At 45.3% G+C, this 14,115-nt stretch overlaps 3 protein-coding genes across 3 annotated transcripts; 2 read left to right on the forward strand and 1 right to left on the reverse strand.

The window, feature by feature from the left end:
• Nucleotides 1-21: 21 nt before the first annotated feature.
• GGS22DRAFT_4558 (beta subunit of citrate lyase) lies at nucleotides 22-1,314 on the reverse strand. Its single transcript, XM_047967124.1, has one exon. The coding sequence runs from the start codon at nucleotides 953-955 to the stop codon at nucleotides 74-76; it is 882 nt and encodes a 293-aa protein (XP_047823670.1). The 5' UTR covers nucleotides 956-1,314; the 3' UTR covers nucleotides 22-73.
• A 542-nt stretch (nucleotides 1,315-1,856) lies between these two features.
• GGS22DRAFT_183182 (uncharacterized protein) lies at nucleotides 1,857-3,803 on the forward strand (the record flags this gene model as incomplete). The annotated part of the gene is made up of 1 exon (XM_047964060.1): nucleotides 1,857-3,803. The coding sequence occupies one exon, from the start codon at nucleotides 1,857-1,859 to the stop codon at nucleotides 3,801-3,803; it is 1,947 nt and encodes a 648-aa protein (XP_047823671.1).
• A 2,053-nt stretch (nucleotides 3,804-5,856) lies between these two features.
• GGS22DRAFT_183183 (uncharacterized protein) lies at nucleotides 5,857-6,534 on the forward strand (the record flags this gene model as incomplete). Its single annotated transcript, XM_047964061.1, has 1 exon — nucleotides 5,857-6,534. The coding sequence occupies one exon, from the start codon at nucleotides 5,857-5,859 to the stop codon at nucleotides 6,532-6,534; it is 678 nt and encodes a 225-aa protein (XP_047823672.1).
• Between the last annotated feature and the right edge of the window lie 7,581 nt (nucleotides 6,535-14,115).

Below are 14,115 nucleotides of genomic sequence, written 5' to 3' on the forward strand. Positions count from 1 at the left end.
GTATCACGTTAGAATATACAGCAGAGTTATAAGCTACACGTACATTTTGAAGTGAATTGTGTCGATGCTTAATTCATTCGGGCTCCTGGTCCTTCCATTTTTCTTGTAAGCTCTTCACATCTATATCACATCGCTGCGCTTTGTCGACTATCGCCTTCGCCTTTCCAGCAACAGGGGCGTCAATCATAGCCCCGTCCAAGGTCCATGCCCCTTTCCCCGCAGCGGCGGCTTTCTCATCCGCAATGGTGATCCTAACAGCCCACTCCACCTCCTTCTCCGACGGCGCGAACAGGCGCTGCACCGTCTCGACCTGCGACGGGTGAATGCACTGCTTGCCATTAAACCCCATCGCCTTCCCTCCACGACACTCCTCCTCCAGCCGCGCAAGCCCTTCCTCCCCTTTATACGACGTGCAAACCAGATCAATCACACCCGACAACCCCGCCGCCCGCGCCGCCGTCACAATCGCGGACCGCGCGTACAGAAATTCCTTCAAGTCCGGCGTCCGCGTGATCGATAAATCCAGCGCGAAGTCCTCCGCCGCGAATATCAACCCGTCGAGCAGCCCCGGAGCCTCGGCGCATATCTCCCGTAAATCCATGACGGCGCGCGCGGACTCGATTAATGCGATTATTTTGGGCAGGCGTGAGGACGGGACGTGGTGCGTTAGCACTTGCGATACGTGCCGCAGCTCGGAGGCGCTATTTACTTTTGGCACGACTATGGCGTCGACGTTAGGCAGCACGGATACTGAGGCGAGGTCTGCTTCGAGGTACGGCGATGAGACGGGGTTGACGCGCACGGCGAGCTCGGAGACGGTGGGGGGGCGCGTGGGGTGTGCGAGGAGGTGTGCGCGTAGGGCGGCGCGGGCGGAAGGTTTGGCGGTTGGGGTTACGGAGTCTTCGAGGTCGTAGGTTATGTTGTCGCTGGTTAGGCCGAGGGACTTGGTGAGCATGCGGGGGGAGGATGCCGGGACTGAGGTGCGGTTAGAGGGTTTGGGTGGAGGGGGGTTGGGTTAGGGTTACTTGCCGTAGAGAAGAGCCCGGCGGAGGATCGAGCTTGATTTGGCCGCCATTTCGAGGGCATTGACGAGCTAGTTGACCTTACATGACTCTGTTGGAAGTGGGATGTCTTTCGTGATAGCTCACGTCTTAGCGACGTCATCGCCATCGGCATTAGATGGTGAGGTACTTAGGTACAAGGTAGGAATTGCCTTTCGGGTTCAATTTGGGGTATTCCGAATTGTGGAGAAATGTCAGGGGTGCCATGCACGGACCATGTCCGCCGTTTGTAAGCTGATCACTCTTAACTTTGAACCTTTACACCCATAACATACTATTTCAAGAAGATACTGTCGAAAAGAGGAGATTTGATGATATGTTCGCTAACCAAGACTATTATATCTAAATCACAATCTTAAAAAGGTGTATATTTCCTCGTCAAAAGAGTTTTCGAGCAGAACTTTTTAGGATTATTGTTTAAACTCCGCTTAAACCCCGTGGACAGCTTCGAACCATTCGTCCTCAAAGGTGATGCCTATTTATTACAATAGTCAGGTACTGTGCTGGCACATACCCGCATCTTATGATGCAGATAACATCTTAAGAAACACCTAGCTAAGTTGTGACGAATTGTTGCATGGTTGAAAATTTGGCCATTTAACTGTTTTTCGAAGCCCTCGACTTGTTTCTTACATAGTACCTACTCATCTTTACCTATTTTACATCAATATTAACCTCAGTATAGTATTAGTCACACTCGTTGGGGTAGACAGTCTTCCAAACATTAGGTACCTAGTAGGATACCCAGACAGGAACAGATCCCCGAGAAGCAAAAGGAGAAGACGAGTAAGAAACATGGATCCGTCTACCTTATTCGCCCTTCCCACAGAGCTCATATCACAAATCTGCGATATCCTTTATCACACCCATCCATCGAGCTTGCTCAACTTTGCAAGGTCTAATAAGGCTTGTTATACCATCGCCTCCGCTTTCTTCTCCCGCACCATCTGGATCTTCGCAGCCGAGCCAGAAGACCTGATCACAGTTGTCCAAGAGCATCTCGAAAGGTTACACCGCCTCGGCGCTCTCGGGTGTGTCCGTCGCTTGGTAATATACGGCCCAGGCGTAGACTGCCCGAATCGTGATACGCCCCCGGATTCCTCGGCGCCTATGGCTGTGGCTGATCTAGAAGGTCGTTTCGACAACCCTCGGTTAAGTTTCTATCTATTTGACGAATCGCCGGTGGAAAAGGTACACGAGTTTGATAACAGATGGCTGCCATTAGTCGACCTAATTCGACAATTACCTTCATTAGCGGATCTTATATATCAATGTCCTGGCCAATTCCCACCTTGTCTACTGCAGGCTTTACATGAGCATCTCCCTAAATGTAGGCTTCATATCGACAACTTCTATCTACGCAGCCTTGTCGCCAACCCACCTATCGCGGACCCTTATGAATTTATGATTGCCACCTCGCCGTGCCTTTACAGCATCAGCATAGCGGCACATCATGATGACAAGAGCGCGCCATCGCATCATGTTGGGGCAGTATTTCGTCTAGTTTCGGGGTTAGCTCCTAACTTAAAGGAGGTGCACCTGTTCCGCAATAAGAAATGGAAATGGAATGCGGATCAGGAACACTCCTCTTTCTTCCCGCCTTGGGGAAACCTACCTATATCCAAAGCATGTCCTGGAGTATTGGGATCGCTGTCATGCTTGCAGCTATGGGGACCTGACGACGAGGGGTCTTCAATCACAGACCGAGTCATAACAGACTGGAGCATGCATACTGACTTTACCGTACTGCGAGTCCTCAGAATAAATAGTGTAATCGGCGAAGATGTTCTCAACAACTTAGTAAATGGTTCTCATAACTTTCGATCTCTTGAAACATTAGTCCTCACCTTACGCCATACTGGAGAGCTCGCGCCTGTGGCTCGCGTGTCTTCGTTAACAGAGATGTTAGTCTGCGATTTACAGGGACTACATACTCTTGAAATTATAGGATGGTGTAAAAAGATCGCCATAAGCACAAAATTGAGCCCCAAGCTGCGAAGTCTTAGATTGCGGCCCTGCTATGATCAATACCTTACATGGCGGGATATCACCAACATTCGAGCACGATGCCCCATGATCGAAAATCTCGATATACCTCTCCTCCGTACCAAGGGCGACGCAAACGAAGTGGCTCTGTATGAAGCACTCGGTACTTTACCCAAACTAGAGGATCTTGCTTTGGATCTGTATGTGCCATTTCGGTCTTGTCGTTCTGGCGAAGAAGTGCCGCGACCTAAGCCTTATTTTGATGACTTCGACCGAGAACTCCTTACCGGGTTCAATTTTTTGAAAGGCCACGTTCGAGATGTTTTCATCAACAATGCCGTGGATGGAACTCTTGTCCGAGCTATTTTTGAAACCATTTCTGGAGTAAAGGGACGCTATAATCTCGGCCGGCTAGAAAGACTAAAGATAGACGCTGGGGGCAACAGATGTCTTAGTATCTTTAGCAACAAGTTCCAAATTTTAAGAAAATATGGTGTCCCGCTCTATGGTACATGGCAAGTCGATCGTAACCCGCGAGACGATTCACGCCAAGTATTAATCACCAAGAGACTTAAGCAAAAGAATAGGGAGTTGGAGGAGAGGCAACACAATGAAGTCGATCAGCTTTTTCCAGAGATTGTGGCCGATCCATCCGAGGTGGAATCGATCTTTAGGCGGATCTGGCCGGAGCGATGGGAAGGTAGCGACTGGTGGGATGATTGGTATAGCTTCCCTCTCTCGAAATCTACTTCCTGATAGACGCTTTTTCTCACAGTTCGTATCTCTGCGTTGGAGGCAAGACTTTGGCGGTTATTACTCAGCACCAAAATACGATTCTAAGATTGAACAAGATCATAGCAGTTGTTCGTTGTTGGTCAATTGCAGGATACCAAATCTAGGATAATTAGACATACCTAGGTAGGTAGCATGTAAGCCAATGGGATAATACGGATATCGAAGCAAACAGGACGTCAGGACGGATGGATATCTACATTCCCTGCATCAAGGGTCCAATACCTCCCATCAATTCTAGGATGCCTCGAAATGTGTAAAGGATCCTGTACATGGCCATGTAAGCAACCTATCGCGGCGTCTGATTCTCCTTGCTAGGCCATAAATCGGCCTTTCTCTCCGGAAACTTGAGGAACTATCCCCGGAAAGCTACCACCCACCGTCTAATAATTTCCTGAGAGGTCCCCGAAATGGGGTATCTTAATCCAGCCAAGCTCCGTTCCCTAGCCGGATGGCACATGATACACGTCGTCGGGAGATATGTACACATGTTTGTATCGTCACGCCCAATGTTAAGTTTATGACGAGTTTCAATCTGGGCTCAGGAACGCCACGAGAATCACTTGGTAACATTATGATAGCAACGCTCTAGACTTGGTAGATGTCATTCGATAGATGTCCGCCTAGCTCTTCAATGGCGGCCTCCGTGCCTTTGGGCAATGAATGAAGGATCTAATCCCACCACATCACATTCATCCAACGGTCGTCGGGTGCGGCTCCCCGCATGTTATCAACATCATACCTACCTAGGTACGAGTTGCGTCACTTGGATAGGTCCACCGTCTTTCTTTCTTTGTGGTTAAGGCCCTCAGAAGGTTGGGCTTTTATCTTTCAAAAAAGTTTGGTCCCCGAAAACTGACGATGTCACGCTATGTCTATTTCCAGCGTACTGCATTTTACCGGTGCAGAACATTCGAATTGAGCTACTAACTATGAACGCTAGATACGGCGAAGAGCTTTTGATTCCAGTAATCGGGTTTATGGCGTGATCTTAGCTGTATGTCACAGCTTCCCCTATAACCTTCTCTATCAGGTCAGTCTCGAACAACTGGTCTCCCGACCTCTTTCTGGACACCGGGTTTGGTTGACCTTTAATCGCCGGGTCTTAGACCTGTCCAGATTCCCAACCATGTCCATTATGTCGGGCCCCTGCATGAAGCTGGATGTGTGATGACATTTTGGCGATGCCTCATCACAAAACGATGATTATCTCGAAACCCACCTAATATGCTACTGCAGAGCACGATGGTTTGGGTCGAGACTATATTACCTGATGTTCGGCTCCGAATAAGCGAAACGGACCAAATTCTGGACTAAGATGCGTTCTAGAAGTTTCGGGTTCCAAAAATAGAGAATCTCGAGCCGTCGGTGACACTCGTCGGTGATCGCCATCATTATTTGGGACTGTTTCTCTCCTAGAGTTCGCGGGGCATGGTCGAGCGACCGATTACATCCTACAATCTACACTACGATCTTCACAATGGCGGTAATCTACACACAAGCCGAAAAAAAAGATATCATCTCATTTCTCTCTTACTAGGTAGTTTTCACAAATTGCTGATTTTAATTAGATAAGCGGATGACCGGCAAAGGCAGATAGAAAGAAAAAGAAGAAAAACCTGCCAAATGTCTTGCCACGCGTGGTTCGCAGGTGGTCCGTTGCGTGGGAAGGACTCGACCCGGTTAAAAGCCCCTTACCCCCGGGTATATTGTGTTATCTAAGGCCCAGCCGCGTCGTAGGGACAATATACCGATATTAACGATAAATGAATTCGACCAGATTTCTGAAGCACTGCTAGACTCTTCTTATCTCTCACGGAGGGGAGTTCGTGGTGACGGAATGGCTGAAGAGTGTTTATATAAATGTGGGTGACGCTGGGCGACGATCAAGGCCTATATCGAGAGCAGACCGACGACAAGCTTACCAACATTCTTAATCATCACGAATTCGTATTATAACCCAAGAAACTGGGATTCAATCTTGAATTAAATCCTTGCTAAGTCAAGTTTATCTGCCATGCACCGAGCTGGCCTTACCGCCCTAGCCCTCGCGGCTCTGGCCTCCGCAGCCCCCATCTCCGAACCGACGAAGACGGTGGAGAGACGGCAATTTGAGTGGACCAACCCGGGCACCTGGTTCCCCGGACCAGGTACCCAACCGCCACCACCGACCTTCACCCTCCTACCGCCCATCACCGGAGGTCTCGAGCCCTCGACCAAGAAGCGCCAGGACTTCGTGATCTTCCCCCCCATCACCGGCGGTCTCGAACCATCCGACAAGAAGCGTCAAGACACGGTGATTCTCCCACCCATCACCGGCAGCATGGACCCATCAGACAAGAAGAAGCGTCAGGACACAATCGGCATCGGCGACGGGACAACAGACCCGGTGAAGGCGCACATCATCGCCCTGGAGCTGCAGTACGAAACGCTGCTCCACGCGTTCGGCCCGCACCCGCCTAAGTCCGTAGCCAACCGCATCGCCGCCATCAAGGACGAGCTCCTCACCAAGTACGGCATCACAATCGTCCAGTCTCCCGACGGCACCACGACTACCTTCGTCCCCGGCAAGCGCGACCTGCCCATCGACGAGGGCCTCCCCGACGGCCCCTTCTTCCCGGCCCCGGGCTTCCCCGGAGGCTCCATGAGCCCCGACCCCGTGGTTCCGGGCGGTCCCATCGAGGTCAGCGATTAAGTTTGCGGCACTTGCCGGAAACTTTGGGATAGGGGGCGACTAGTGGGATTCCTTACAGAGCTGGATATTGGATGTGCAGGTGGCAAGAAGGGATTTCCTTGTACGAAAGACGTCGAGAAAAAATAGGAGCGAGAGGGGCGCTGGTGATATCCGGGTTTCTCAATTGTGCCTTCGGTCGCTCTCAGATCTGCTTAGATCGTTGCAGTAGTTTGTTGTTGTTATTACTAGTTATCTTTATTATTACTATGGATCTATTTTCGTTTCAACATCACCTTCCCATGCCCCTAGTACCTAGTGCCTACTAGGTAATTAGGTAGGTAGCTCGTGAAGCTATATTCAGCTTAGATGTGTTAAGCTTTAGTGATAGATGACTGCTGATCTCAACCCACCTAAGCACTGCCCCCTGACTCTAGCTCACGAATCGTAATCCTATACGATCATACTATAGGGCTGTCAGGAGATTCGTATGCATGATTCGAAGCTCGAGTCTTTCACCAGCTGACTCTGTCCGAGATGGGTCGAACACGACTTCTCCAGCTACTTCCGGCTTCAGCTAGCCACACGACGACGCAATAAGTCGCGATTAGGCAGCTATGGATGCTTTATCGGATATAACGGCGGTGAAATACGCGCACGAACTATTAACGGGTAAAAGTTCGGCGAGTCTTCTCGTTGTCTCCACGATGGCGCGAGTCAGTTGCCGGTTACCTACCTAGGTATGCAGCGGCGTATAGCTTAGGTAAAAGAACGATAGTTGAGACTAGAAATTTTCTAGAAGCTCAGCCCTAAACTCAATTTGAGTATATCGGCGATTATTGATATGACTAGATCATAAGAATATGAACTAGAGTAAGGGCATCAAGGTAGTTACTAAACATATATCTGCTCGAAGGGACTCACGCTAAACCCTCTAGCTATGTACCTACTAGTAACTCTAGCATCGTACTAAAGGGGGCCATTAGACTGACTCTACTGACTATAGGCTATGATAACGTAATAGCTACGGTGAATTTAGCTGAGGAACTATCTTCTTATCCTGAGGCTTGATGTCTCTAGGAACATACTAAGAATCGTCTTGATCACGTAGCTTGTCGCTCATATCACCACAATACCGAATCAAATTCGGACCTAACCCTCGGGTATAACCTTTAGCCTCCACCTACCAACTCTAACAGCCATTCTCATTATGTGATGGTATCGTTATCTCCATATATCGATGACCGAACATATCGTATATACGTGATAGCTCGGTGGAGAGGTCTGCGATGCTAGTATAGTAAGTGGACACAGGAGATGAGACCTCGGGAATGAGCTAGAAATGAAATCTCCGGATGGCGTCGTTGGGGAGTCGCAATACTTCAATAATAGCTCGCCTGGTGGAGGTGAACGGGACAAAAATGATCACCGAGGACCCCACTGGAGGCTTACAGGACCGATCTCAGGGACGAATCTAGATGCGATCTTAACGCCCAATAACAAGTGCCGGTTGTCGATCTCCGCGCAATCTGATGAGTTGTTATTCAATAGGTCTGCGGCTATACCGGCGGTCTTAGAGCGCTAGAGAATGGTTAGTCCAGCCTCGTCCCCTGAGAAGCCGCGCACGCGAAAAAGAGAAGAATAGTCTGTGATTTCTATCGCTTGGAGAAACACGACATCGTCGATCGCCAGCCTAGTATTGGTGGCGTAGGTTGGTCGGCATATTCGGCATGGTAAGACACCCACGCTGACCTTTTCGACATGTCTTGCACGTGGTACGCAGGTTTTCTTCTGTGTCTGCCTAGCTCAGACTCGGAGACACCAGACGAAAACCAATATTTAGCCTTACCTGACTCTGACGATGTGGTACTCGGGCGTCACTATCTTTTCCGGTGCCAGGGCGTGGGATGAACCCTGAGGGGGCCACGTTTGAGCGCGATTTCTTTTAGTCGGAAGGTGGAAAAAGCAATAGAGAACCCGAATATCACGTTGTCCTCGCTGCCATGGCGCCCATCTCTCGTCATCACAGACATATTGGTCTCACATTATGGAGATAGACGTGAAAGAAGCCGTAGACGACGAAGGGAAGAGGCAGGGTATATGCCGGACGACACGGTGATAGGGACGGATGCTGCGAATTGGCAAACTGCTGACCCTTAAGGGACTTCGATATTACCTACGTGGCTCGACAACAGCCTCGGGCGATTGATTACTGGGACCAACCCAATTTGAGGCAGGATATCGTTCCCTGCTGGCTGCCACCACACGAAGCTTACCCGATAGTCCATTCTGATTTATCTACTGTAAGACACTCAGCCTCAGCGCATACCACACACCATGGTAAGTTTCGGGAAGCCTGATACGCGTAACCAGTAGGCTGAGATGATGGTGATATCAAAAATGTAAACTGTCTCACCTACAAAGTGTCGATTGGGGTTCAGATAATTCAGATGGTTGGTGAATTGCTAGAAGCTCAGACGGGCGTACAGTCGCAGCCAGCCCTCGGTATTACTCACTACGACGACAACAACAAAAACAAAAACAAAAACACCACATCCCTTCCCTTCCCTTCCATTCTTCGGCGCATGACCAAAGCAGCCCTAGATTAGCAATGACCTGTAGCAAAGCATAGACTGTCGAACGTTGCCTGACACGAAACAGCAGCTGGTTCAGGACCAGGACCAGCATCAGCTCGTAATGCTCGCCACGGGACTGGTTAAAATATGCCGAAACAAAACAGTCCACACGGAGCCGCAAATACCCTCGTGTTCTCAATAACAGACCCTACTATTAGCGTTGTCGACGATCCGGCATGGTTATAATACTTAGCACTATACCTCTCGTCGCTAATAATATCGAGACACGATGATCCTGTCCGTGTCCTCGGCTCCGCCCAGCCCCCCCTTCCCCCCCCTTCCACCGCCTCCGCATCGGCAAGGGAGCGGAAACACACGCGACTTAATTGTCCGCTGCGTTGTTAACAGGGAAAAAAGATGGGGAGAGGAGGGTTGCGGTACTTGTCCCGCCCGCCTGTCGTTCGTCGGTTTCTATTTGCCGCAGGTTTGACCGCATGAATGTGCTAAGACAATATTACGACGGTAAGGTGCCTGGGTGCTTTCTATGTAGGTTGACGCTGTGGAACGTTCCTGATGGGCTTGCTTACTATCCCGCAGATCTATCTACTGCCTAGGACTATTGGAAATCCAATGAAACCGGAGAGAACTGACTCTCTTTTTTTTTTAATGATTTTGCCTAGGTAGGTTTCTATACGTGCACGGCATAGGCAGGATTGGATTTCTGTAGAGGTGCCCATGGTGGTGATAGACACCGTATGTAGGTAGACACGCAATCAATATTATTAGGGTCCATATGCCATGCTGGGTCGCTTCCTTGCTCAGTCAGTTAGGGACGTCGTCTTGCCTGCCTCTGCCTATACGATCCGAACAAGACGGTCGGTGGGGGTCTTTCAGGAGCCTTATTCTTTCCTAAGCGAACGATTCTAAGAAATCATCAGAAGGCTTCCGTCAGGCACCTGACCTGACGAGGGTTTGATGGATGGATGTTCGAAGACGGCTCCATTGGGATGCCAAGAGATAATTCGTGACCCGAAGGGATTCGCTCTTTAGAAGATATCGCCCCAGAAACGGATAGCAAGCCGCGGCCATCTCCATGTACAAGTCCCCTTTTAGCGTGGGCTGCCGTGCCTGGCTTTCCCAGCGTGGAAAGTAATCGAGATGACACGCAGTTGAGGAGGATCAGGTGCCACGACTCGACTACGTAGACGGTGGTAAAACTATGGGAAGCTATGGACTGGGACGGGAATTGTGGGGGATGGGCACGAACCAATGAGTAGCGCGGCGAGATGATCATAGATCGAAAGCGATTTGCACCGCCCCAATCTTATTATTTCGGGTCTGGGAAGGGTAGGAAGAAGAAGGATATTCCCCCTTTGTCGAACGGGACCACGTCAACTTCGTACTTACGCACGCCCTCTTTCCCCCACACATGTGGGCGCAGGACCTTTTCGCTTCTAGCTATCCTAGCTCCTATGTAGGTATGTAGGTATGTAGGTATGTACAGGTTGCAGGCCTTTTTATTGTTCTTTTAGTGGGACACTGAGCCAGGCAACAACGCCAGGCATCGAATTAGCCCTCTTGGGACACTAAGTACTTTTTTATATAAATTATTATATAAAAATATATAAATTTTAATTTAGTAATTGTTTATTATTATTATTACGATATTTTTTTATTTTATTATATATTAAAAATAATAACGATTTTAGAAAATTTTTAAAAATTATTTTTTAAATTATTATAATTATTATTTTTAAATTTTTATTATTTAATAATTTTAAATTATAATAAATATTTAATTAATTTTTTATTTAAATTTAAACGTTTTTAATAAAGTTTAAATTTAAAAAATTAAATAATTATTTTATTAAATAAATATTTAATTTATTTAAATATTTTATTATTAATTTAATAATATAAAATAAAACGTTATTTTATTAAAATATTATTATAATAAATAAATTATTTATAAACGTTTTAATAAAAAATAAAATTATATTATAATATTTTTTAAAATTAATTTTATTTTTTTTTTTTTTTTTATATATAATATAAATTTTTTATATTATTTTAAAAATAATTTTAAAATATTTAATTTATTTTTAATTAATTTTTATTTAAATTTAATTTATAATAAATTTTAATATTATATAATATAATATATTTTATAAAATAAAATTAAAAATTAATTTTAATTTTATTATTAAATATTAATTTACGTAAAAATTAATTTTTAAAAATTAAATAAATTTTTAATTATTTAACGTAAAATTTTATATAATAAATTATATTAATTTTATTAAGTAATAATTTTATTTTACCGCGTTTTATTTTTTTAAAGTTTAATTTTTTTATTACGCGTTTAATAAATTTTAATTTATACGAAATTAATTCGAAAATAACGTAATAATAATTATTTTAAAAAATATATTAATTTATACGAAACGTATTAAAAAAATTATATATCGTTTAAATTTTATTAAATTAAAAATAACGTAATAAATTATATTTTTTTCGTTTTACGAAAATTAAAAAATTTAATAACGTATATTAAATTTATTATTTTAAAATTTTTTCGTTAACGGTTATTTAATTTTACGTAAAATTCGAAAATAATATATATTTATAACGTATTATAAATTTTTAATTTTTAATAAAATTATAATATTTCGAACGATAAAAATAATAAACGTTAATTTAAAAAAGCGATAATTTTTTTAAAAATAATTTTTTTAAAACTAAATCTTTTAAATAATTAAAAAAAATAAAAAAATAAAATTAATAATTAATTATTTTATTAATATTAACGATATTTTTATTAATAATAATTAAACGTTATTATATTATTTAATTTAATTTTTTTTAAATCGTTATTTTATTATTATTATTATTATTATAATAATAAAAAAAAATAATTCGAAAAAAAAGTAAATAATAAATTAATTAAATAAATATAAAAAGATTTTAACGTTTATACTTTTATATATAAATTTATATGAGAAGGTACTTAAGTCCCTAAAGAGCTAGCGTTGCTGCCTGGCCTAATATCCCACTAAAAGAACAATAAAAAAACCTGCGACCTGTATGTGTATATGTATGTACCCAAGCTTCTATCGAACTACTAGGGTAGCTAGGAATCTACCGTTGTACTAATATCATAGCTAACCTATCTGCCTACCTACTGTACGATACAGAGTGGCAGCGTCGTGGGCTCTGTGGAGGCTGCGAGCCACCTTTTTGGGTTGACGATGCCCTCATCGAACCGCGGGTCTGGCGACCTGGGTAGAGATTAAGCTGGCGTATCGCTCCGATTTGCCTGTCACGTATTTTCGGATCCCTTTCCTCGTCTCTGCTCCATTGTCCTTGAAATAGCGGACTAGTCAGGCACAGATACTATGTTACGGAGCTCGACTCACACGTAGCGATCGAACCAAGGTCTGATATGGATCTGTGACGGCCGAGTCGACGAATGGCGGTTGTGGCCCCTGGCAATAAGGGAATGACAAGATGACAAGATGACAGCTACGATGCAGAGCAAGCCAGCCCTCTGGTGCCTGCGCTATGCGAACCGAAAGAAATCTACGCGCATGTAACTCCATAATATCGACTCTTCAGTAGCATTCTCTGTACGCTGTAAGAAATGAATATGCCTCTCCACTCGGAAGCAAGCGGCATTGTAACGGTGATCGTAAGCAGCCTCCTTCAAGCCATCTGATCCAATCTCCGTTCATGTCTCATTAAGAAAAAAATACTTTTTTTTTTCTTCTCTCCTTCCTTTTCCTAATATCGTCGGACGAACGAACGACGCAGCCACGGAGGAGTGGGTCGTCACGATATAATGCCTTAGGAAATCTCGAGTGATCGAAGTTCTAGCCCAGGAGCCCGTAGGGAATCGTGAAGAAGCAGAGCAGTCAGTCGCATAGAAGGGTCTTTCACCGCCATGTGCTAGTGAACCTGTGGTCCCTCGCTCCAATCAGCACGCGGAACGCAAGGGGTGGAAGGATCCATTTGCCATACCTAAACCATCTGCCTGCATGTGCAGCTCGGGCTAGGGGGCACGCGCCGCGTCGAAGCTGATTCGCCCGATAGGGGGGGAGTAGAAAAGGGAGGTGTGGGAAAGAAAAGAAGAATAAAATAAAATCAGGGAAAAATAAATAAAAAAGGAATAATAAAATATACAGAACCATAGAATCCCGCTATGCAGCTCTGTGCAGTATAGCCTACCCTCCCTTTCCACCCACACCAACGCGCCGGGAGCGCACTAGGTCGAGTCGATGCGACATAAAGGAAATAATGATTTCTTATGTACGACCCTTCTACTCTGTAAGCTGCCTTCAGTGCTACGACGGGAAGGATTTCGACGTAATTCTGCTATATAGTTCGAAAGGAGAAAGCCTCGAGCTACTGCAAGTCCTGACATTACGCGCGCATTAAAACATGCGATCCAGCAAGGCTGGGTTGCTCTTTTACTTTATTTTATCTTTCATTTACCAGATATGTACATTAAAGATTAAAAATCGTTAGATGGGACCTGTGAATACATACCTACAGCGTACATATGTAGCGTGATCAATATGACTGCTCGCTCGACTTACTGATGCCCCCATACTTACCTAGCACCTACCCATATCCATATCGTGATAATTTCCTAGGTACCAAGGATCTGCGCCTGGCTCGTTCCCTTCTTTGCGCCCAAACGGGGAACCGTCCCATCGTCCACGAGTCCGAACCCAGACCTCCATCTCAGACAGTACCGTACCATACCATTCTACGTAGTAGCAGCGATGGATGGGGAAAAGGTACCTATCCAATCAACCCTCGAGCGCGGCTTTAGGCAGCCCATCGGTTCGCCAAGACCTAACGCCTCGTTCTCCATTAGTACCGTAGTAAGTCTAGTCTGAGTATTTTATTTTCTTATTTTTTAATGTATCTTTTTTTCCGCGCCCAAATTGCAATTTCGCAAGCGCATATGTATTCAGAGCGAGCGTTCCGGCTAGAGGAAGATGCCGAAGCGAAAGATGCAGAAAAA

The sequence above is a fragment of the Annulohypoxylon maeteangense genome, assembly GCF_022496945.1.
Source record: "Annulohypoxylon maeteangense strain CBS 123835 unplaced genomic scaffold GGS22scaffold_1, whole genome shotgun sequence".
NCBI classification, from domain to species: domain Eukaryota; kingdom Fungi; phylum Ascomycota; class Sordariomycetes; order Xylariales; family Hypoxylaceae; genus Annulohypoxylon; species Annulohypoxylon maeteangense.

What these genes read in the sequence shown, in the direction of transcription:
- GGS22DRAFT_4558 (XM_047967124.1), bottom strand. Translation starts at nt 955, where the DNA reads ATGCTCACCAAGTCCCTCGGCCTAACCAGCGACAACATAACCTACGAC.